The 22,007-nt window shown below is 45.6% G+C and overlaps 3 protein-coding genes across 4 annotated transcripts in view; 2 read left to right on the top strand and 1 right to left on the bottom strand.

Moving 5' to 3' along the window:
- Window positions 1-58: 58 nt before the first annotated feature.
- On the top strand, window positions 59-3,073 carry LOC120952924 (integrin-linked protein kinase). Its single transcript, XM_040372523.2, has 5 exons — window positions 59-450; window positions 940-1,105; window positions 1,183-1,367; window positions 1,445-1,973; window positions 2,053-3,073. The coding sequence occupies exons 1-5, from the start codon at window positions 362-364 to the stop codon at window positions 2,428-2,430; spliced, it is 1,347 nt and encodes a 448-aa protein (XP_040228457.1). The 5' UTR covers window positions 59-361; the 3' UTR covers window positions 2,431-3,073.
- Window positions 3,074-3,348: 275 nt separating this feature from the next.
- Window positions 3,349-22,007, top strand: part of LOC120952922 (ecdysone-induced protein 78C) — a 33,448-nt gene continuing 14,789 nt past the window's right edge. Inside the window, exons 1-3 of one of the 2 annotated variants that reach the window (XM_040372517.2) lie at window positions 3,349-4,336; window positions 4,786-5,036; window positions 21,035-21,295. In XM_040372517.2, coding sequence (XP_040228451.2) covers window positions 4,254-4,336; window positions 4,786-5,036; window positions 21,035-21,295 — 595 coding nt within the window. In that variant the 5' untranslated portion in view covers window positions 3,349-4,253. Of the gene's footprint in view, window positions 4,337-4,785; window positions 5,037-12,893; window positions 14,094-21,034; window positions 21,296-22,007 lie in introns of those variants that run through there. The other variant, XM_040372516.2, reaches the window with a different exon arrangement.
- On the bottom strand, window positions 8,821-9,551 carry LOC120952927 (5-demethoxyubiquinone hydroxylase, mitochondrial-like). The gene has a single exon (XM_049605527.1). The coding sequence runs from the start codon at window positions 9,263-9,265 to the stop codon at window positions 8,861-8,863; it is 405 nt and encodes a 134-aa protein (XP_049461484.1). The 5' UTR covers window positions 9,266-9,551; the 3' UTR covers window positions 8,821-8,860.

Below are 22,007 nucleotides of genomic sequence, written 5' to 3'. Positions count from 1 at the left end.
CGTGAAATTTAACTTCCTCAAATGTCACTTTTGCTGTCCAAAATAGACATGTGCGGTCTCCCAGTGTGTTGACGAAACGACGACGAAAAAAAAAACAACACACGCACACGAATTCCAAGCAAGTGAGCCAAAAACGCACAAATATGTGCCACTAAACAGTGAAAAACAACCGAAAACTATCGGTAAACGCGCTGTAAGACGGTAAAGTTGCCCCACACTCCGTTTTTCGTACGTTTCAAGCGACGGAAAGGGCAAAAAACCGCATCCGAAACAAGCTGACCCCGTTGTGTGCGTGTGGGAGTTCCCTGAAAAGCAACCATCTGCTGCTGCCTTTCCCCGTCGAAGCAGGAAAACTCGGAAAATGGAGGATATTTTCCACTGGTGCCGCGAGGGAAACTCGATCCAGGTGCGGCTCTGGCTGGACGATACCGAGCATGATATGAATTTGGGGTAAGTTTTCCCGATGTTTCGCAGTGCCAGAGCTGTCACTGCAGGGGAGCGAAGCGTGTGTGTGTGAGATTTACCCATAAACGGAAGAAAATTTGCAACAGGTTGATGAGCAATATTTAAAGCATTTTAGAATATTTTCCTCTTAATTTGCAAGCAAAAGATAGTTCATGAAACTAGTGAAAACCCAGTTCAATTGATACAATAATAGTTTGAAGTTTATAAGCATGACGTCATGTCGTGTTTACGAAGGGTGGAAGAAGCAAAAAGAAGAAACGAAGCAGATGGAAGTCGCGGAGGGGAATGGTTCATTCGCCCAGTAGCAGCAGTAGGCGGGGGAGGCGAGTATGAATGAAATGAACCTACGCGCACGTTTGTTTGTGTTCATTTTTGGGGGACGGGCACCGTTTTAGAAGCGTTGAGAAACGTTTGAATATTTTTAGCAATCATGACTAATGTCCTGTTATGTCTTTTTTTCTTCATCTTTTGCAGGGATGATCATGGCTTTAGCCCACTGCATTGGTGCGCGAAGGAAGGCCATAGCAAGCTGGTGGAGATGTTGCTACATCGTGGCGCACGGGTAAACGCGACCAACATGGGTGACGATATACCGCTTCATCTGGCCTCTGCCCACGGCCACTACGATATCGTGCAGATGGTAATGGAATAGCGAGCCAAAACGTAACAGAGAAGCGTTTTTTTTTTTTTAACAACTGTTTTGTTCCATTATTGCAGCTTATACGCCACCGCTCGGATGTGAATGCGGCAAACGAGCATGGCAATACGCCGCTGCACTACGCTTGCTTCTGGGGCTACCAGGCCATCGCGGAGGAGCTGGTCAATAATGGTGCACTGATTTCGCTAGCCAACAAGGACGGTGACACGCCGTTGGATAAGGCGAAAGCGTTGCTCGCTACACGGTGAGTAACTGTCTCTCTTGAGCCAGAAACATTCCTTAATAATACATTAACAACTTTTACGTCCTCCTTTACGACAGCTTGCACAATCTGGCGGTGGAAAGTGGCCAGGAGCTGAAGAAGATCAGCTTCAAGGATCAGAGCTGGTCGGGCATGAAGACCCGGTCGCGCGATGCCACGCTGTCCCGGTTCAAGGGCATCAACATCCAGGAGTTGACGCTCCACAACAAGGTGGCGATAACGCCCGGCGGCGAGACGTGGCGTGGCCGCTGGCAGAACAACGAAATCATTGCGAAGATACTGGCGATCCGCGAGTGTACCGCGCGGGTGGCGCGCGATTTCAACGAGGAGTTCCCGAAGCTGCGCATCTTCTCCCATCCGAACATTCTGCCCGTGCTGGGCGCGTGCAACGCACCCTCTAACCTGATCGTCATCAGCCAGTACATGCCGCGCGGCTCGCTGTACGATCTGCTGCACGGTACGGCCGGCATTGTGGTCGATACGGCGCAGGCCGTGCGGTTCGCGCTCGACATTGCGCGCGGCATGGCGTACCTGCACTCGCTCGAGCGCATCATCCCGGAGTATCATCTCAACAGCTTCCACGTGATGGTATGTGTGTGTGTTTGTGGTTTAAGGGGAAAGAAAGCAGTTTTAAGAGTTGATTTTAATTTTTCCCTCTTTGTTGCAGATCGACGATGACCTGACCGCCCGTATCAATATGGCGGACGCTAAGTTTTCGTTCCAGGAGCGCGGCCGCGTCTACCAGCCCGCCTGGATGAGCCCCGAAATGTTGCAGAAGAAGCGCACCGAGCGGAACTGGGAGGCGTGCGACATGTGGAGCTTCGCGATCTGCATCTGGGAGCTGGCGACGCGCGAAATCCCGTTCGCCGACCTGACGCCGATGGAGGCGGGCATGCGGATCGCGACCGAGGGCCTGCGGGTCACGATCCCGCCCGGCACCTCGCCCCATCTGGCGAAGCTGATCAAAATCTGCATGAACGAGGATCCGGGCAAGCGCCCGACGTTCGACATGATCATACCGATTCTCGACAAGATGAAACGCTAAACCGGGGTGTTTGTGTGTGGTGCCTTTCAATCTTCTGTGTGTGTGTGCCTTCTCGAAGAAGTGCCTTGCTAGCGGCACGCAACAACAAGAACCCGGAGGAAGTATTTATTTTTTCACCTTACGCGGTTCACTAACTGTTCTGTCCCGAAATGCCAAAATGCGAGCGAGGGAAGGTTTTGCAAAAGCCTTACCGTTCGTTCGGCCTTTTTAACTGGTCAATTTTGTAACACTTCCAGTTTACTCAGTGTCCGATTCATGTTTGCAGCTCTCCAAAACGGTGCCTTAACGATTAATCTAGCAGCAAACGAGTAGCAAAGGGAGTGAAAGTATTAGCTCGGTGTGTGTAGCCGAACGGTTTTTTTGTCTCTGTTTTTGACCCTCGTAAACGTTTAACCTTCTGACCCCAACCCCGTGCAAAAAAAACAGTACCGAAAGCACAAAACGGGGATTTGAACGCAATTTCAAAATCAAAACGGTGTTCTTTTTCTGTTTTTAAATGTTGTACTCGTTGTGTCGTCCGTCTGTGCGACGCGAAATAACTCTCCAACTAAACACTCTTAACTGTATGCGTTGTAGTTACTTAGCATATTAATGGATGTATTTTTATACCAGTAATAAAAGAAGAAAAACACATTTTAACCAACGTCATGGGTTTTTGCCAGAGCTCTTTAAAGCTCTTTTTTTATAATTTATCACAAATTATACCCAAAATATTATCTTACTCAATTTACTTAGAGTTCTAAGTAGTAAAATACAGTATTTTTCCTTAGTTTAGTCCTTAAGCATTAAAATACCATTTATTTCGACCATTTCTCCAAATGCAACACCTTTTCCCCGAAAAATGCAGTGTTCAAAATTGTGCAGTCGAAGCGCTCATTCTCTTTCTGTCTCTCTACATCTCTCTATCTCCCTCTTTACGGCGATTGTGCACAAAGTAAGGCAGTGTGTCCATGACCTGCAGTAACATTTCGCTTGGTACACTTCCTGCTTGCTTTGGCACTAAAAATTGATCAAAGTGGGCACTGTTGATGCTCGCACTCTCTCTCTTTCCTCTCATCTGTGCATATGTTTGTATTGGGCTCTCTGTGTGGAGCCCTTTACGTGCGAGAGCAACTCCGAGAGGATACTTGCACGGAGCGCGACAGCTCCCCAAAGGACGAAACGTAACTGCGAAAGAGCGAAGCGAAACTCCACAAAAACAGCAAATAAACGGGAACAACGTGGGCGTGTGTAAATGCAGCACCAGTGCAGCGCGCTGCTTGCCGTCTTTCACGCAGCAGTAGGCTTTGGAACGGTGCAATGGCCGTGCCAACCCGTGTGCTGCCCCAAAGGTACCGACAGTGGAAAGTGCAGTTTCTAGTGCACCGGTAAGAAAATCCGGTCGCTACCATACCGGGGGTCCAAGTGTCCTGCCATTTGCGCTGTGTGGTGCTGCTGTGTGTTGGTGAGCACCGCGACCCACTAAGGTAGCGCAAACCCACTCGAAAGGAACGCGGAAAAGGATGTCAAGTGTTTTGGCTGCGACGACAGGCCCATTTCGTCGTGTCCCGGCCGCCTGCTGTGACGTGTGTGTGTTGGTGTGTCGCTCGCCGTCGCTCCGGTGTGATTTACTTCTGCTCTTTCGGGCGGGATTGGTGCGTAGAGTGTTTTTGTGTGCTGCAGAGTTGCACCAGTGACAACCACCAGTGAACAAGTAATGCAGCGGGTCCAGTGTGCCTGTGATTAGATAATAAAAACTGTTTCCCCTGGTGCAATCAGGTGCAACCACACCCGGAAGTGTATCGAAATGTGAGCTTTTTTTTGCCGCAGCTACCAGCACGAAAATGTTTCCCGGGAGCTGCCGGGACGCGGACCAGATGGAACAACATTCGCCGTTCTCCAGCAGCAACTCCAACCACTCCGAAAGGTATACGGTGTGCGAAGGTGTTCTATCTTGACACAGTAGCGCGCCCAGCCATGCATTCTCACCGGGGCTGACCCCCTTTTTTGTTGTATTGCTTCTGTTTTTCGTTCATTCCTCGCTCTCCTGCTAAAAGTCATTTCCCGTTTTGCACTGGTTTGATCAGCTGAAAATAGGTCAACGATTTCTTTGTTTCTGCTGTGCCGTGCGGCGGACGAACCCCAGCAGCGCTGCGAGTGGCCACGGGGTCAGTTCGATTAAGAAGGCAATGGGAGAGCAAGGGTGTGACATTTTATGCTTTTCGCCTGCCGGTCCTGGTGTACGTGTGTGTGTGTGTGTGTATTTCTGTTTCTGCATCCTTCATTTTCCCCCGGTTTTTCTTATTGCATTTCCAATCGGTGGCGCTAATTTTAATCTCCGGTTTTGTCTTTCGCTCTCTCTCCCACTGCGGTCAGCTCACCGATTGCATCCTCGACTACTACGACGCTCCTGGCCGGCACTGCAAGTCCGGCGCAGCTGGTGTCACAGACCATCAGTACGGCAGGTGGCAGCAGCAGCAGCAGCAGCAGCAGCAGTAACGTCAATGTAGGCGAGGTTTCCTCGACGTGCAGTGTCGGATCGCCGTACGATACGGTGTCGTCGTCGCCGGGATACATCAACACCGAGTCGTCCGTGTCTAGTTTGGACGATCTGAAATCATTGGAAGGTAGGTGGGGAAAGTTGATGGGAGAAATTGTTTAAATGACCTGTCGTAAGCAGATTGCTCTGATTTTCGCAACTCTGCAGCTTTTGTCTGACTTTATATCAGTGAGGGGCGCCTACCAACACATTACTAGGCTAATCAAAGGACTTGTTCTGTCCTTATGTATTTATGTATATTCTACTCTGACGCATAGAATCGTGGTCTGTCGATGTCTACGCCCAAACTATTAATGAACTGTGACTAACTATGACTGATTAGTGTGTCCATAACAGGATAGATTATTCCGCGTGCCGCCTAATACAGAGAAACGTGCTCTTCTTTCTTCTTCTTGGGTAATTTAAGGTAATTTGAAGGAAAAAGTTTGGTTTGTCAATGAAAATCTGTTTTACTCTTTTTGAAAATGAATTCTGTACCATAATTGAGTTTTGTAATACTCCGTTTATAGTCGTTGTTAAGCTATTCACGTGGAAGCTCTGAAAAGTACATTTACTCTCTTCTTTTTATGAGAATACGTTGATGTATTGTTATGGTTTGAAATACAGATAAGATGTAAGGTAAACTAGATTATATTTTAAACTTTTCAATATTTAATTGGCTCATATGCTGAATCAAATTAACACCGTTGGTTCCTGGACCGGAACCTTGTATGGTTTGCGATCCATTCGATGACTGAGACTGCGCTACAGGTACTCTAGAACAAATATCGATTCAGGATAAGTTCTAAAATCGTTTTTAGTTCGGGATAAGCTTCAAGACCGTTAGGAGTTAAAGATCAATTCCAGACACTAATTTCAGGAAATTCAGGATCACTTCTAGGATCGTTGTGCGTTCGGAATCAGTTCCAAGAATGCCATGGGTTGGAGATCAGTTTCCAGAACCGATATGAATTCAGGATTTTTCATTTATTTATTTTTTTTTCATTTTATTTCTGTTTATATTTGTAGAGACTTTCATATTAATGAGTTCAAGATCAATTCTAGGCACTATTATCAGTTAATTCAGGATCAGTTCCAGGACCTCTACGGGATCCAAAAATGGAGTTAGGTTCAGTTAGGAATATGATGGGTTTGGGACAGTTATGGGTTCAGGACCTAAAAAGCAGAAACTGTATGATTTAAAATTCAGTTAAATAACCATAAAGAGTTCGGTATTATTTTCTAAAATGGTCTTGGTTCAGGAGTCGTCTTTTGCTAGTCGTAGCTCAATGTCAGATCAAATCAACTAGTAATGTTCAAAATTGTGTATCATGCACACGGTGTTTTTCGGTTGATATTGGAGATAATTTGCTTCCAGGCAGATGGTTAAGACTGTGTGGGATCTAGAAATTTTGCAATCAAAATAATATTTTCCTTTATGCATAAGTATCATCCACATTGTTTTGTTTAAAATCAGAACAAAGTTAATTATTAATTTAAGAAGAAAAATATGTTCCATAGTTTTTCTACTTCCACTACGACATAGAAATGTCAACCACTTCCTAGAAATAATTAAAAAAAGACGCTCATTCCCTTACAATGACTCTTGCCAATTAGCTAAACGTGGCAAACGAAATGAGCATAAAAATAGGATCACATAATTGCGACCTCTTATCCGCTGCGCCAGTCCACCACTTACTATGCCACGCACGTTGCTTTCGCATCGGTTTCTCCTTCTCTTCCCTTCCCAAGCATGTGACCTGAAGCATAATTTCATAGGCCGCTCGGGTGCGAACTTACGTTATGCTGTACCAGAACCATTTACACCCACTGCCAACTGTTCGTGTTCGCTCGCCGTGTTGTGTACACACAACCTCCAACCGAAAGCTTCCTCGATCCCGGAGCACATCGATCGATTCGTACCGTCGCGGCCCACCCCTTATTCCACATTCTTATCAAGATGTCAAATAGCGGTTGCGTTAGCCGTTGCTTTAAATTTTAATTGTCCCTTCCGCGGGCGGTGTGCCAATGATGGGAGAGAGCACGAGGAAGAGCCAAAACTAAAGCAAAACAACAATAACAATAACACTAAAAGAACAGGACAGAGAAAAGACCAAAGAACGAAATGTTTTGCTCGCGTGCAGGAGAAAGGTGCAAAGAAGCGATTAAACGGTGAAGAGTCCAATAAAAGGAGGAATAAACAGAAGAGACCAACCGAAAGAACCGGTGACTTTGAATGCGAACACGAGAACCAGCAGCCGCACGAAGAATCGTCCCAAATGTAATAAACTAAAAAAAAAAGCAAACACACACCGAAGCAGAATAATACGGAATACGGAAGAGGAGAGCGCGAAAGAAAGCACCGAAAAGGAAGAAAGGGCGATGACGACGGACGGCGGCGACGACGACGATGGGCCCCAAAGTTCGTTCACCTTTGGGGCGAGCTCGAGCGCGCGCGCGCACGCCCGCGTTAAGCCTCATTACGCACGGGCACACGATCGCAAACGGCACGATGGGCCGATGGGTGATCGTTACCACCAGCCTTCCCCCCCCCCCCCATGCGTGGCCGTACCGTCCACTCCAATCGATTCTGACCCCTTACCACCCCCATGCACGCAAACCCTTTTCCAAAGCTGTTAACCAGAGACGCGCGTTCGCATGTACTTACGCATGAACCCAGTGCGCATTCTGGCTGGCGGACGGCCCGGTTCTGGCCAACGGGTTCAATGGCCGACGGTCGATTTTCCCACGAGTTTTGCACGAATTTGATATGCGCATTCTTATCATCTCACCTCACACTGGATGGGTGCAGCATTAGCTTGAGTAGTTTTGTGATTTATTAGTCTGTCTAAGCAACACATCGCTTTGGAGCAACACGAAGAATCCATCAAACAACTCTTTGAAGTCTGTCTCGACTTAATGGGATCGTTTTAGGTACACCATCTCGAGGTGGAATGGATCCAGAAGAACAGAAAGGAGGTTAAAGAGCGTATGAAATGGATTACATGGCGTTCAATGTTTTTGGAGAGCCCAAGACATCCAAGTGGTCAACCAGAGCCTGATGTTTGAGCCTGATCTTCTATGATGTATGGAGATAGTCCGTTTTTGTCTAAACTCTAATACATCTCAGACGACCCGCTAGAATGAGGATGACAAGCCGAAACTGTTTCTTTGGTCGGTTTTTTCCACATCTCTCTTCTCTGTTTGGTTCTAGTCCGAATAGATTATGACGTCTTTTCGGTCAGGAGCCTACAGCATCGCCCGTCCGATGGGCGATTGAAGGTGATATGCAAAACGAAGGAGTAGATGACACGTTGCTGTGCCTGTATGTACATTGGTGCCCGGGTAGATCTTGCCAGAACGATTGTCCGCAAAAAGCTTTCAGGGAGAAGATCGGACCAGTGCTCGGATAATCTTGTGCAATAAAATGATGATGCGAGGATGATGATGGTGATGCTGCTGCCTGATAGGCGTACTTTTCGTACCTTCTCTTGCTGTTTGTAGATTGGCTTACTTTTATGGGAGCATCAAACCCTGGAACGCGTTTTATATTTATCACTTTTACGATCATCCTGGGAGGTACGGAGGGAATTCGCCGTGTAGCGCTTGGTACTAGGTCCATACGCTAAGCTTTCCATTTTTGGAAAGGAAAAATTCGATTCTATTGGAGTTGGATGAAGACCACAACAAACGGCGACATTCGTCACACTGATGCAGCTAAATCGTACTGCAATGCTTTGGAACTAATCGTTCAGCTAGAAACTAATTGAACTTTTTCCATGTTGGTTGCTGTAAATTTACTACTCTTAGGGAATGTACTATAATCCAGTACTATAAAACCAAATCAATGAAGTTTTACATTATCACGTACACTTTATGAGCCTCCATTGAGCTTGCACGGCGCGCGCGCGTTTACACCTTCTCCGCAATCTTGATCGCCATGCGGCATCCCGATTTGATGAGGCTCGTGAGGGCACGGTAAAATGGGGCCTGCTCTGCACCGTGCTCCAGCCCGGTATCGTGATGCTCCTGCTCCTCGTCCCGTATGCGCCGGATCGTTTCCAGCAGCACCTTATCGGTGCAGCGGGGCGGCTCATCGCACATCAGCGTGCGCAGCTGATCGTTGTAGTGCTCGACAATTACCGACTCGACCGCTACCGTGCACGCCATTGCCGCCCTTTCGCCCAGCAGTGCGGTACCGAGACCGAGGGCAAAGCCAGCCACCCGCCAGACCGGCTGCAGGGCCGACGGTCGGACGCGATACTCGTTGACGAGCCGATCGAAGGCGGCCTTGTGCGCCCGCTCCTGTTCCCACATGTGCCGGATCGTTTTACCCGCCTTGGTGTGACCTGGGCGGGGGAGGAAGTTTGAACACTGTTCGATCGATCAGTTGCAATCGTTTGGGGTAGCTACACCGGGTGTTATGCGCTTACCGAGAATTACCAGCTGACCGCGATAGATTTGGTTCGCTCCCAGCTCGCCGGCCTGATCCACTCTGATAATCCTGTCCACCAGTTTGGAGCAGCGCTGCTTTAGAAGCTTAGCATCCGTGTGGATGCTCCGTGTGGTAAGCTGCAGCATGTTGGGCGAGCTAAAAACAAGGAGGCAGCTGTACGGTTTATGCAAAACGATGCCAAGAGCCATCGATCTTTCGTTGACTTACAACTTACCGTTGGTTTTTCGCCTGAATCACAGTATGTTGAGAAATAAAATCCACAAAGACAGGCCCTTGATCAATGATTTCAATGTCCTGGAGGTACCGGCGGGTTCATCACGATTTCATTATGCACAGCGGTTTGACGTTAAGACCGTTAATTGCAACACAAACCAAAACGAATTGCTTCTGCTACTGCTGTTTGTGGCCTGCTATGTTTTTGGATAAACGTTGGTATTTGTTGTTAATTTGGGCCTTTGGCTTTCAGGTTTTTAAAGACAATTCACGCTTCCTTTTGAATCCAAGGGGCACATCAAGAGAAACTAATTACAGAACGCATATCGATCCTTGAATTAAACCCAAATCCATACAGGCCTTAGAATTGGTCATGAACCTACATTGGTTCTGGAACTGATCACAAACCCATATTGGTCGTAAATCTGATCATAAACCCATTACGGTCCTGGAGCTGATCCTAATTCTTGGAACTGATTTTCAACCCATACCCGTGTTGGAAAAGATCCTGAATCCGTGCAGGTTCTGGAACTCATCCTGAACCAATACAGAATATGGAACTCATGCTCAACGCATGCTAGCCTTACCAATGTACCTGAACCCAAACCAGTCTTGGAACTGTTTCAGGTATTGGTCCAGTGATTGATTCTGAACTCATACCAGTCCTGGAACTGATTCCTAATCCTAAAGTGGATACTTAAACTACTCAGTTTTTGGAACTGATCCCAAATCCATACCGTTTCTGAAAAAGATTCTGAAACCATAACGATTCTAGAGTTGATCCATGTCCTAATACAGTCTAGGAATTGATTTTGAACTCATACCAGTCCTGGAATAGATTTTGACCCCTTTTCGGTCTTAGAACTGATTCGTAACCCATACAGACTCTGAAACTTATACCGAACCCGACGGAGTTGTTCCTGAACCCATACCGGCCCTGGAGCACTTCCCAATTTTGTTCCGATTGAAGAAGTGTAACAGAGTTTTATTTTTCAAGCAACGAATAACGAGCTACGAGGTACCTGTAGCTGACTTTCATACCATATTGATCAATGCACCATACTCGGCTTCGCAGTTTTTTTTTTAAATTTAGCATAGAAATTTAGTCATCCAGCCCGGAAGTAATATAAAGAATTCGCAATAATGCGTTACTCCAAAACAACTCGTAATAAGACGCGTGTGTGTAACAGCAAAAGTGTCAATGGTTCCCTTTACCACCCCAGCAGGGTGAAAAAACGGAAAAATCGAATCCCATCCCTCAAAAGCTCTCCCGTGCGGGTCAGTGACCGATCTTCGGGAGTCTGTGAATCTGTGTGTATGTGTGTCTGTGTTTTATTTCTTTCTATCCCACTGTTGACTCTTTCGCTCCGGCTTTCGCTCGGCCCAGCGAACTTGCGACAGGAACGTTCAGTGTGTGTTCTTGCACTCACACCGCGCAGTAGAATGCGTGTTATGTTTTTTTTTTCATCATCATCATCATCATCATCATCATCTTCTTCTTCGCTCTGTAACGTTTGTTTGTGTACCCATTTATAAGCATCGTTTATGCTGTTTGTTTCCTCATGCTTCCCCATTCCTAGAGGATCACCAACGCGTTGCTTGCCTTTCGGTCGGGGTTTTGTCATCATCCCGTCGTTCCTTCATTCCCCGTTCCTCTACAGCAAACGCTCGCCGGCCTGGAGCTTTCAGCCGACCGTGCACACGCGCCCATTTTTATCAGCCGCGCGCATAAAGAGCGAATAAGGGTGCAATGATTCGATCGCGTTGTGTGTGTGTATGTGTACGGTTGTTTTTTCACGCAAAAACAGAAAATCGGTTGATGCGCGCCTCATTTTATGCTCACCGCGATGCAACCCATTCGGCGCATTGGTAACGAGATGTGCATCTATCTTGGCCTGGCACTCATGAGAAACGAAGGAGGGAGGAGGAGGTGTTGATTCCGATTCCTTCCGCCCTATCCCACCTGGAACGAGCTGTTCGTTCGCGCAGCTCGCGTTCGATGACCGCCGGCTCGAGCAGGCAACCGCGGCGCAACATTAAGCCACGGTCATTCGCGTGCACCAAACGTGAGTGCACTTTTCGGTGCGCTTTCCTCCTCCTCCCGCTGTTGGTCCGAAGGGTGGGCTGGGCTGGTGCGTTCGTTCTTAGGGCGATTTATGTGTGTGCGCTCTTGGGTTGGTGGGACACTCCTTCGCTGGATGCGTCCCGCTGTTCGTTGGTGCAACATTGAACTTGAACGGTTGAAGAAAAGAGTCATCGCCGTGGAGCGAGAGAGGTCAAACATACCTGCTCTCGTGCGTTATTTTGGGGGAAACTTGAGAGAATAGGCGTTATTATTATTTTGTTGGAGGAAATTTTGGGCAGGTGAGTGGACAGTAGAGCGTTGGTGATTTACTTAGCGCCTTCGTGCTTGAAGGGTTGAAGGAGTTTTGAATATTTAGTTTAATTAAATTTTAAGCTTTAAGTGTGCATGAGTAGTTTAATGAACAACTTTATGTATAACATAAACATTATTTTCACAAAACTCACAAAAATCTATAATGAATTGTTTATTATTTCCTTTCGTTTTCGTTTTTTAATTAAGTAGTCAATAATTTCTACCTTAAAATTATTTATTTTAAAAAGTATTTTCATCATTATTTACCTATTTTTCAAACATTTTCTATTTGGAATAGAATCTTCAACATTTATATATATACTTTATGCTAAGATAATTCGAACCATTGGGACTTTTATTCCAAATACTGGGATTTTTAAAAAATCTAGCTTTCTTGTCGATGTAAGATTTTGTTTTTTTAATTATCATTTATTATTGTTATTTTTGTCATCTGTAATTGTCTTTTGTTTTTATCATTATCACATCACAACTGTCTATATTTTTATGTTTTTTTGACACAATTTTTTATGTAAATACTTTTTTTTGCTAATTACAATGTAATTTCTTGTGTTTGAATTGCTTTATTTTGTGGTCTTTTCAATAACTGCGCTGATATTCTTTTCATGGCTTATATTGAACCCATACAACTTCAAACCTTCTGCTTATAATGTTCCGATACGATCACTGCGATTAATTCTAGTTCCTTAATCAGTAACGGTTATAATTAAGCTACAAAACGAATGTCTTCCTGATAACTGAACAAGTTCATCGATTAAAGAAAAACCAATTTAAATTTATCTGCTCGACCCGATACGATACCCGAAACTGCCAATCGTTAGGCTACTCCATTACAACGCGCAGCCCTCTACCACCAATAATAGTCGACAATTTTGCATATCCCAAAAACCAACCCTGGACAACGCACCCGAAGACTCGCGTGGAGCAGCATTTCTCGCTCTCCTTTCGTGTCTACTTTCTTTCTGCGGCATGCTGGATGCTGGAGAACACGCTCCCGCGTGATCGCGATCGCTCCGCACCGGGGACGCGACCGGGGGCAGCACATCATATGCTGCTCTTTAATTCTGAGCCAACGGGCTGAGTTTTCCAACGGTTCGCATCCAGCGTTCGCGAGCGCCCGAACGCACACTCTCCCGCGGAAGGTTCTTGGTCTGCAAACGCTCGGCAACCCGGGCCGGGAACAGGTCGGCTGTTGTTTACCTTCCGTCAGCCGCTGCCAGTATGCGTTAACGTTCTCACCAGAATGGATACGCGCAGCGGCGACGATCGTACCGCAGTGTAGCGCGTGTTCTGGGCGAGCTCTCTCGGTTGCGGTTCGCGGTGTCTGCTTTCACGGGTGAACCCCGTGGTCGTTGAGTTGTGCCTGTTGTTTTGGTGATTAAAATTAAGTTTTGGGCGCGCCCATGCTTAATGCGTGATCAGTGAACCTCTGCACGATACGATTCGGTAACTGTGAAGCAATGTGAGTGTGTGTGTGTCACGAGAAAGCCCGTGCCGTGCCAGTTTTTTTTTCCTCGCGTAACCCAAGTGCCATGTTTCCCAGTGCCCCAAGTTTACTACGTACGAGATTAGCTTATTGCACGCCACGATCCTGCCATCGAACAGGATGGTGTGCCAGTGAAGGGAGGGTGTCGGTGTCACGTTCCGCTGCTGTCTGAGCATGGATATCTATTCGCTCGATCCGTCCGGCACGGGGCGTTGCCCGAGCCTGGCCAAGATCGACGAGGACCTGGCGGAGGTACACTTCGACACCGGGTCGGAGTTCAATTTGCACTTTTTCGATACGCCCGAAGACTCGAACACGCAGAGTGGCTTCAGCGATCATGAGTCGAGTGAGTCGGCGGCCCGGGACACACCGCCCAGCCCGGTGTGCAGTACGCCGACGAGGGGTGGACTCAGACAGCAGCAGCACACCAATAGCGGCAGCAGTAATGCCGGTGGTGGTGGGCTCGTATCTGCGATCGGGTCCGGTAACTGTGTGATGATCTCGTCAACGGCGCACACCGCCATGGAAAGGACGAAAGTGTCCTCATCGAGTTATGATGCAGGTGGCCAGAGAGCTTGTGCTGGAGTGCGGGCAGGTAAGATGTGGCGAGAGTGCTAAGAGAGTTCAACCCTCGTTAATTAAGGGCAATATCCAGGAATTCATTGATATTCAGTGAAAATCAATAGCCAGTTTTCTATGACGATAAAGAAGTTACGCTATGATGCATAAATTGCTTAGAACTTGCAGACCAATAAGCGTTTTGCTGTGACAATCCATAGACGTAAACATCTCAGAATCTGGAACTATGTTTAGCCCGATGGTGTGGTTGACTCGTCATCAGGAAGTCTGTGATTGGGCTATAGTTTAAGTTCCTGTTGACCTATAGACTTCGTAGTAAGCCTTTCAAGGTTTATGGTTCGTTGGACACATTCGTGACTTCTTTCTGTTATTGTGTTAGATTGCTCACATGTTTTTTTGTGTTTATGTTTACAATGCTGCTCTTTGCATTGGACTAAGATCGTTCTAAACTGGAGTCTTTGAAGATGATTTAGCTGTATGCCAAGTTAACGTTTCAGCCCGATCAAGCCCGGAATGGACCGTGCCCCCATACATATAGTACTGAATTTTCTATCTTTCTGTGGGTAAATCCATAAGTCACTGAAAGCCAAGCCCATTAGAGGTTCAGGGAGGCCTGGTTATTGTTGTTAAAAGAAGAAGAAGTTATCTGTTTATTATGTTTATGATCTCACAACTAACAAAACACTGAAGATGGTCTTTAAGTAGTATATTTGAAGATAAGTCAATCTAACCAATAAAACAAAAAACTTTATTGAAACAACTAGAACCAGTATAAAATAGTTTTCAGGAAATTAGCAAATATATTTCGGCACCGACATAGAAGTTCTCTAAAATCTAAAAGTGAAGAATTAAAAAAAAATGAAGAAGTGGTCGTACTATCGTGTGAACTATATTAATTTTAGGTAACAATTACATTGTGGCATTATCATTCAAATTTTCATATCCTAAAATTCCAACAAGAAGTAAAATGAATTGTGCATAGTTGAATTGTCAGGATTGGAGCACTTAAACTTCTAAAACCGTTCCTTCTCATGATTAATCTGTTGTACTTTAAGTCGCCTCCAAGTGATCTCGATCCTACACCCTCAGGTCAACGAAAGACGCAAAAAGACGCGAACTCTTGAACTTCATTCAAAATCCCGTGTCTGCTCCCGCACTTCCGCTGATGCATACATATAAATTAGCGGGAATTCGAGCGTACAACTGGGAAGAAGTCGCTCCAGAGTTTCTCAATATTTTTTTTCGGTTGGATTACCCTTCGCTGACTACGCACTTAAAATGCGCACTTTGCGCGCACTTCCCACACGGATGGTGTCAATGTATGCACATTGCTAATTCACGGAAGGGGCGATTTACACTGGCACGAAAATAGGGCCATTCGCGCTCCGTTTTGGGCAGAGATGGTTGCAAACAAGGGGGAAATAAACTGCATAAAATGGCTACGAAAGCCGCACCGATTTGCACAATTTGGTTCAGGAAGAGGCATGAAAGCTCTACCGGCAGATGTGCCACAATGGTTTTTTTTTTTTTGACATCCGTTACTTCACCGCGGTTAACAGGGGAACCAAACATGGGGGAGGAAAGGTTCGTGTGTGTCTGTGTTGCCCGTGCCAATGTCAGATTTGAACGAAGTGGATGCTAATTCACGTGCAGCGCGTTGTGGTGCTGCATACGAAATTTAGCGGTCAGAGTCGCGAAAAACCGTTTTCCTCCCACTGATTGGAATTGGAATTCATGTGTGTGTGTGTGTGTGTACATTCATCTTCCCAAGTCCCCTGGACAAATCCGTACCAATTCCGACGCCTAATGAAACGCCCGGAATTCATTAGCCCATTAGGCAAAATCTGGGTTGCTCCGAAATAGCACCGAGCACTAATGTGGCCAACATGCGCTTTAACGCACGGCCAAAGCTTTACGTCAGCCGAGGAAGCTGCTATGTTAGGGTTGGAAAGGCGGGATGATGATGGCTGTAAGCGCAAAATGACAAAAAGAGAAAGAAATGCGCACGGGATGTGAGGGCAGAACGAACAACACATAAAATCAAAAACAACACAGACGACGAACCCCTAGCGTAGGGATGCTCGAAAGGAAATGGGCCGCGGGGGGGCTCCGGCTACTCCCGCTGTCAGAATTCGTACCTAAGCATAGCTCATTAATTATGACTTGTGCTGATTGGATCACGGTGATACTGCGCGAATGGGGAACCTCAAGGCACACACACCGGGGAATGCTTCACACACTGATCGATTCCTGCCTAGATCGAACGCTTAACGGGACACAGCGATGGGGTGTGCTGGGCATAGCATTAGACAGCCAGCGAAATACACATCATTCGATGGAACGAACGGGTTCTCGTGCGAAAGATTGGCGCGCGCGCTCTCGTACAATGCCCTAAAAGCTGTGTACACCTTTCGAAACTAATGCGCGCGAGAGGACGCGTGAAGGTGGATTTTTGTTGTTTTGTTATTTTACTATTGTTGGAGCTATTTTTTGTTTTGTTGTTCCTTTCCCTCTTTGCTTGGTACGTTTCGATGGTGCGTTTGTCTGTTTGTACATCGCAATCAAACACACAATGCAAATTGAGGAGGGTAAGAAAAGGAAGTGTGGCGACAAGTGATAGAAATAGCGGGAGAACAACAAAAAAAAATAGGCACGATGACTCCAAAGTTCGCTTGCTGTGGTGGCTGTGACTGTTGGCCAACTTTAACACCGAGCACCACCTTCTCCACTGGCGAGGGAAATAAAATAGGGCTAAAAGCTTTATGCTGTACTCTTGTGCGCGAGATTCTACTTCTATCGAAGTAGGAAGCGATCGTTCGCGAGAAGTTACGATCTCATGCCTTGGGGGCGCATCAAAAGAAAACACCCCACCCCAGTATGTGGTTGAGTGATCGAATGGACGGGGGATTGTGTCGTTTTGAGTTGTTTAGAGGCAAAGGGAGAAGGTTAAGCTCGGTTCGCTGGAAGCTAAACCGAAGACACCGTTTTGTGATTGAAAAGGTACATGCCATGTTTGATGTCTATCCTCTCCATCTAACCTCATTCTCAATCACAGCTCCCATGCGTGGAGGAGGACGCGTGTGACTTGAGTGCGTGTATGTGGACACAGCACCAATCTTACACCGGAGTGGACGGTTGTGGCCGAACGGGCGCTGTTGATGGATATCATCAGGCACCGTGGTTGTACATGTGGAGAAAGAACGTTGGCAAATTTTTCTTCACAGATTTTTGTTTTGTTTTGTTCGCTCTCCCTATCTTATTTTGCTTGCCCACTTTTTCGTGCTGCACGTTCCCTTTACTGCCTCTTTGCGTATATTGCTACATTTAGGAGCGCGCAATGGTGTACCGTTATACATTTATGAGTTTATTAATAAGTATAATTCCCTTCGGCTCTCGTGATCGCGATCCGGTGTTGGGGGGGAAGGCAAGCCTCCCCTTTTCTGTCGCTTTGTTGCCGTAGGTCGAATCTCGTGTCTTTTCGCCTCTTTTGGTGTGATGGGGTGGTTGGGGCGAGGGTTAAGAATAAGGTGGATTTTTAAAAGAACAGAGTAAAAGCAACTAACCACCTGGAGTTCGATAAAAATATCCAATTTAAGACCACTTGATATTTGTTTGGCAAACATTGAATTACGTAATTTCATGCATATGTGCGATCAAACTTTAATAAATTTTAAAGTATTATTCGTACGTACATAAGTTATTCAGTCTTGGTGCAAAACAGTTGGTAAAGAAACAAATATTGGGCTAATATTTTGCTGTCAAAAATCACATTGAAATAGCCTGAAGAAGATGCAAAAACACTTCTTCAAAAAAATAACAAAGTCAAATAGTTGAATAGTATTTTAAATAAATTATTAGTTAAAACTATAAAATCCCATAAAAAAACATTAACAACATATGATTTAGAATAAAAACAAAACAGTAGAAAGGTAACATACTTAACACATTTATTTTAAATGTGTAATCTATAACTTTAGACTAATTTTACTTAACAAAAAATGCTCTAAAAGCTAATTGGTGATAAATAATTTTCTTTTCGTATCTTCTTCTTCTTCTTTTGGCACAACAACCGCTGTCGGTCAAAGCCTGTGCCCACTTAGTGAAGGCAGCTACTAGTCACTTAGTGAAGTCCTACGTGTGGGGGCACGGTGGTCTATTCGGGACTTGAACCCATGACGGGCATGTTGTTACGTCGTACGAGTTGACGACTGTACCACCAGACCGGCCGGTCTTTTCGTATCATGTTTTGTTAATATACAATTTTGATTAAAATATTTAATAATTTTGTCTCAATACGTGTACAACGTGCATTTGAAGGCTAGAGCTCATGCAAATCTTTTTTACTTGCCATTTTATCGTTGTTTTAATAGATAGGAATCTTACTTTTTGTTTAGATATTAAAACCAGTTCCTATGATTTTTCATGACCCTCGAGCATTGGCTCATTTCCCGAGCTTAAACCTTGAGTTTGAAATAATTTGTGCTATATTTGGGAATCTCATTTTAAAATTAGGAATGCGAAATGTTTTTCGTTGATATTATTGTATTTTTGTAAACAAAGCAATACTACAAAGCTTAATTGAACAAAGCTACAAAGAAAAATTGATATTCTTCTCACTGAACTACAAGAACATCTTCAAAACATACCAATGCCCACTCGTTGCGGGCCCTGGTTTACTTTCCTTTCCCAAGTGCAGTAAGGTTTATTACACAACGACACCATGGCTGTCAACTTTGCCTTCCGCGTGCCTGCCAATCGGCGGCTCGGTTGCGTATTCCCACCGGAAAACCAGTGCACGAAGAAACCAGAGAACGATCGTCCTGCTTTTCCCCCAGGTCGAGGGGTTTGCACTGCTTCCGAAGCTGCGGTTTCGGACGTTACAGTTACACGAAGCATTTGCTCGCGTGAATCCACACCGAGAACCAGAACAGAACCCGGAGGGGGTGGAAAGGTACGAAAAAACGACGCCAGCAACCTCTTATGCTCAGCCTTTGTCCGCGAACGAGATCATCGCGACGACTGGTCCGGTATGTACTAAGGCATGCTCCAAACACGACCACAAAACTGCAAGAACTTTTAACGCTCCTTCGAATGTATATGTGTTCGCTATGCTCCGTGTATGCTTTTTTTTTGTGTGTGCGACGTTTCTTTCGCACTTCTCTCGCACATTTCTTCGCTCCACATAACCGCCAACGAACCGGGGAGCAAAACAAAAACGGCACTACCAAGTTCAACGAACTGCCTGGACGTACCGGCGGAGTGTTTCGTTCCCTGGACGGCGGACGGCGGTTTCTTGGGGGGCATTGTGGGATGGGTTATCGTGTGCCGTTTTGGGACCGTTTATGGTGCTCGAATTCGCCAAACGAACCACTACCAGCAACGGCAGGCAAGGAACCCTCGGCAGGTCGGACGAGTATCAGCATATAGCTGGCTGGTGGTTGCGTCCGCCCCAAACGTACGTCATGGCACGACCGGTATCGTGTGTTGATCAATGGATTTTAAATTGAAATATTTGCAATTGTAATGCAACCGGGAAACGAACTGGTGGTACAATGGGGTAGCTGGGGGCAGTGTCTCGGAAAGGAGGCACTCTGCCAATGGTCGCATAAACAGTGCAACATGCGTTAGGAATGGCCCCCCCACTGCCGCCGAGGTGTGTGTTATGCTCGCACATGGTATTTGTGTGATGCGCGTAAACGGTTAACCATTACTTATTGGAGTATTGTGGTATTGTGGAAAATGGTAATTCTTTAAAGGGTAAGCTACAATCAGAAAGCCTTTCAAAAGACACCTAATTGAAGAACAATTTTAAAATATTAGGACAAGTTAATTACTTAAATACTTGGCGTAAAATTAAGTACATCCTCATATTCTATTCTATAAACGGCAATGACGAACGGCGTACCTAGTATTGAACTTGGTTCGTGACCTTTTCCTGCTTCCCAAGCGCCATTTATGACATTCAGCAAAACGACACTAGAACTAGAGCTCCCCCTCTCCGTGCCGCGTTCGGTTGATTCTAGCAAAACATCTTTAAAATACAATCAAGTAAACATTCGAACACTATTATACATGCAACCTATCGGGAGGGAATACATTTGACCACCACCCGGTCAGGGATTGGAGGTGCAGACCACATCTCCGAAGAATTCGACTCGGAAACGGTTGTACGATCGTGATCATCAAGAGTCGTTCAAAAAGTCGGGCCAGGTTAGCGAATGGAGAGGATGGGAAAACGATTCCTTCTATGGTAATTGCGTTCGCGTAACATTGACCTATGTGACGGTGGCAGTTTGTTGCAGCCCAGCGCAAATGTATGCAGCGCAGCTATCCCTAACCTATCCCTCTGGGACGAGTGCCTGCGGTACGTTAGAGATCGCTTTACGCACCGTTGTGGACAGTGGGAAAACAATGTTGAAAGATTCTTTTTGTCCCCGGGACAACTGCTTGAGACAACCTGGGTCCCGAAGGAGTCCCGATCATCGAACGAAACGGTCGCGCATTAAACTTTCATGCAGTTGAATATGGAGATGCGCAATTGCATTCTAATCGTACAGAAATTCTAAATAGTAGAGTCAGAAGGAGAAGAGAGTGTACTACGATAAAGCAAGAATTAAATGGCCCCCTTTGGGAGTGGTTGGATTATACTCAGGGGAGGTTATTCACTATGAATAATTTCTTTGACCTTTGACCTTTAGAGATAATGTGGAATTAATGTCCGTCAAGTAGAACTTCTACAGGTTAGCGTTACCTAGGCGACATATATCTAATCTGACACGACTCAGATCATATAGTTACACAGGTTACGCACTTCAATCATTTATTTAATAAACTGTGAGTAACACCCCAACAAAGTTGATAAGCATCGTGACAAGAGTGCCAAATGTAGCATTATTTATGACTCCTCTGACTGAAATACTCACAACCTAATCTTCCACTTCCACCTTCTCTTTGCAGACCCACTGTGCAGCGACGCCAGCTCAACGACGACCGCGAAAACGTTCGTCGCCTGCAAGGTGTGCGGTGACAAAGCGTCCGGCTACCATTACGGCGTAACGTCGTGCGAGGGCTGCAAGGGATTCTTCCGGCGCAGCATACAGAAGCAGATCGAGTATCGGTGCCTGCGGGATGGCAAGTGTTTGGTGATACGGCTGAACCGCAACCGGTGCCAGTACTGCCGCTTCAAGAAGTGTCTCTCGGTTGGCATGAGCCGTGACTGTAAGTACCGTGCTTGGGGGAGACGTATTTGGGGCGGTATTTCTGAACATGCTAGGTGGGAAATTAGGCACCTTGGGGAATACATTATACAAATTTGATGGAATTTCAACAATAACTATTGATACAATTAATTAATTCGGTATGGATGATGCAGACCGATTTATTAATAATCTAAGAACATCAAAACTCTACAAAGTTTGAAGTTACTCTAAATGCACTAAAGGTCTATCAGCAGGAAGTTCAATTGATTATCCTTAGCATAATACATTTTATTTGTCTAGGGATACAAGCAGGGCTATCGAAACCGTACAAGCAATACATCTGTTACCTAGCAAATCTACAAACTTCATAAAAGCTATGATGCTTCAATCTTGCGTTTCAGAGAACGTATATTTAGATGTTGTATCTTATTTTTGTATAGAAGCAAAATGGACTTTTTTGGTACCGGTTGACACACCTTATCATTAGAAATTAAATAACTGGATAAATGGTTTAGAAAAGATATATCTAAACGAAATCTACTAGAACAAGTTGAGATCTATTGGTAGTTTCCTTCAAGTGCCAATTTGATATGTTTGATGCTTGAAGTGGTATTTCAAGGATTATTACCCAGAAAAGTCATGATGTTGAGCAGTCATGATGGTGGCTGTTGACCCATATTTTACTATCTTCAACTCAAAATATAGAATGTCTTTTGATCAATCGCTAAAAA

The sequence above is a fragment of the Anopheles coluzzii genome, chromosome 2, assembly GCF_943734685.1.
Source record: "Anopheles coluzzii chromosome 2, AcolN3, whole genome shotgun sequence".
Classification (NCBI taxonomy): domain Eukaryota; kingdom Metazoa; phylum Arthropoda; class Insecta; order Diptera; family Culicidae; genus Anopheles; species Anopheles coluzzii.
This window is presented reverse-complemented; position numbering and strand designations above follow the sequence as displayed.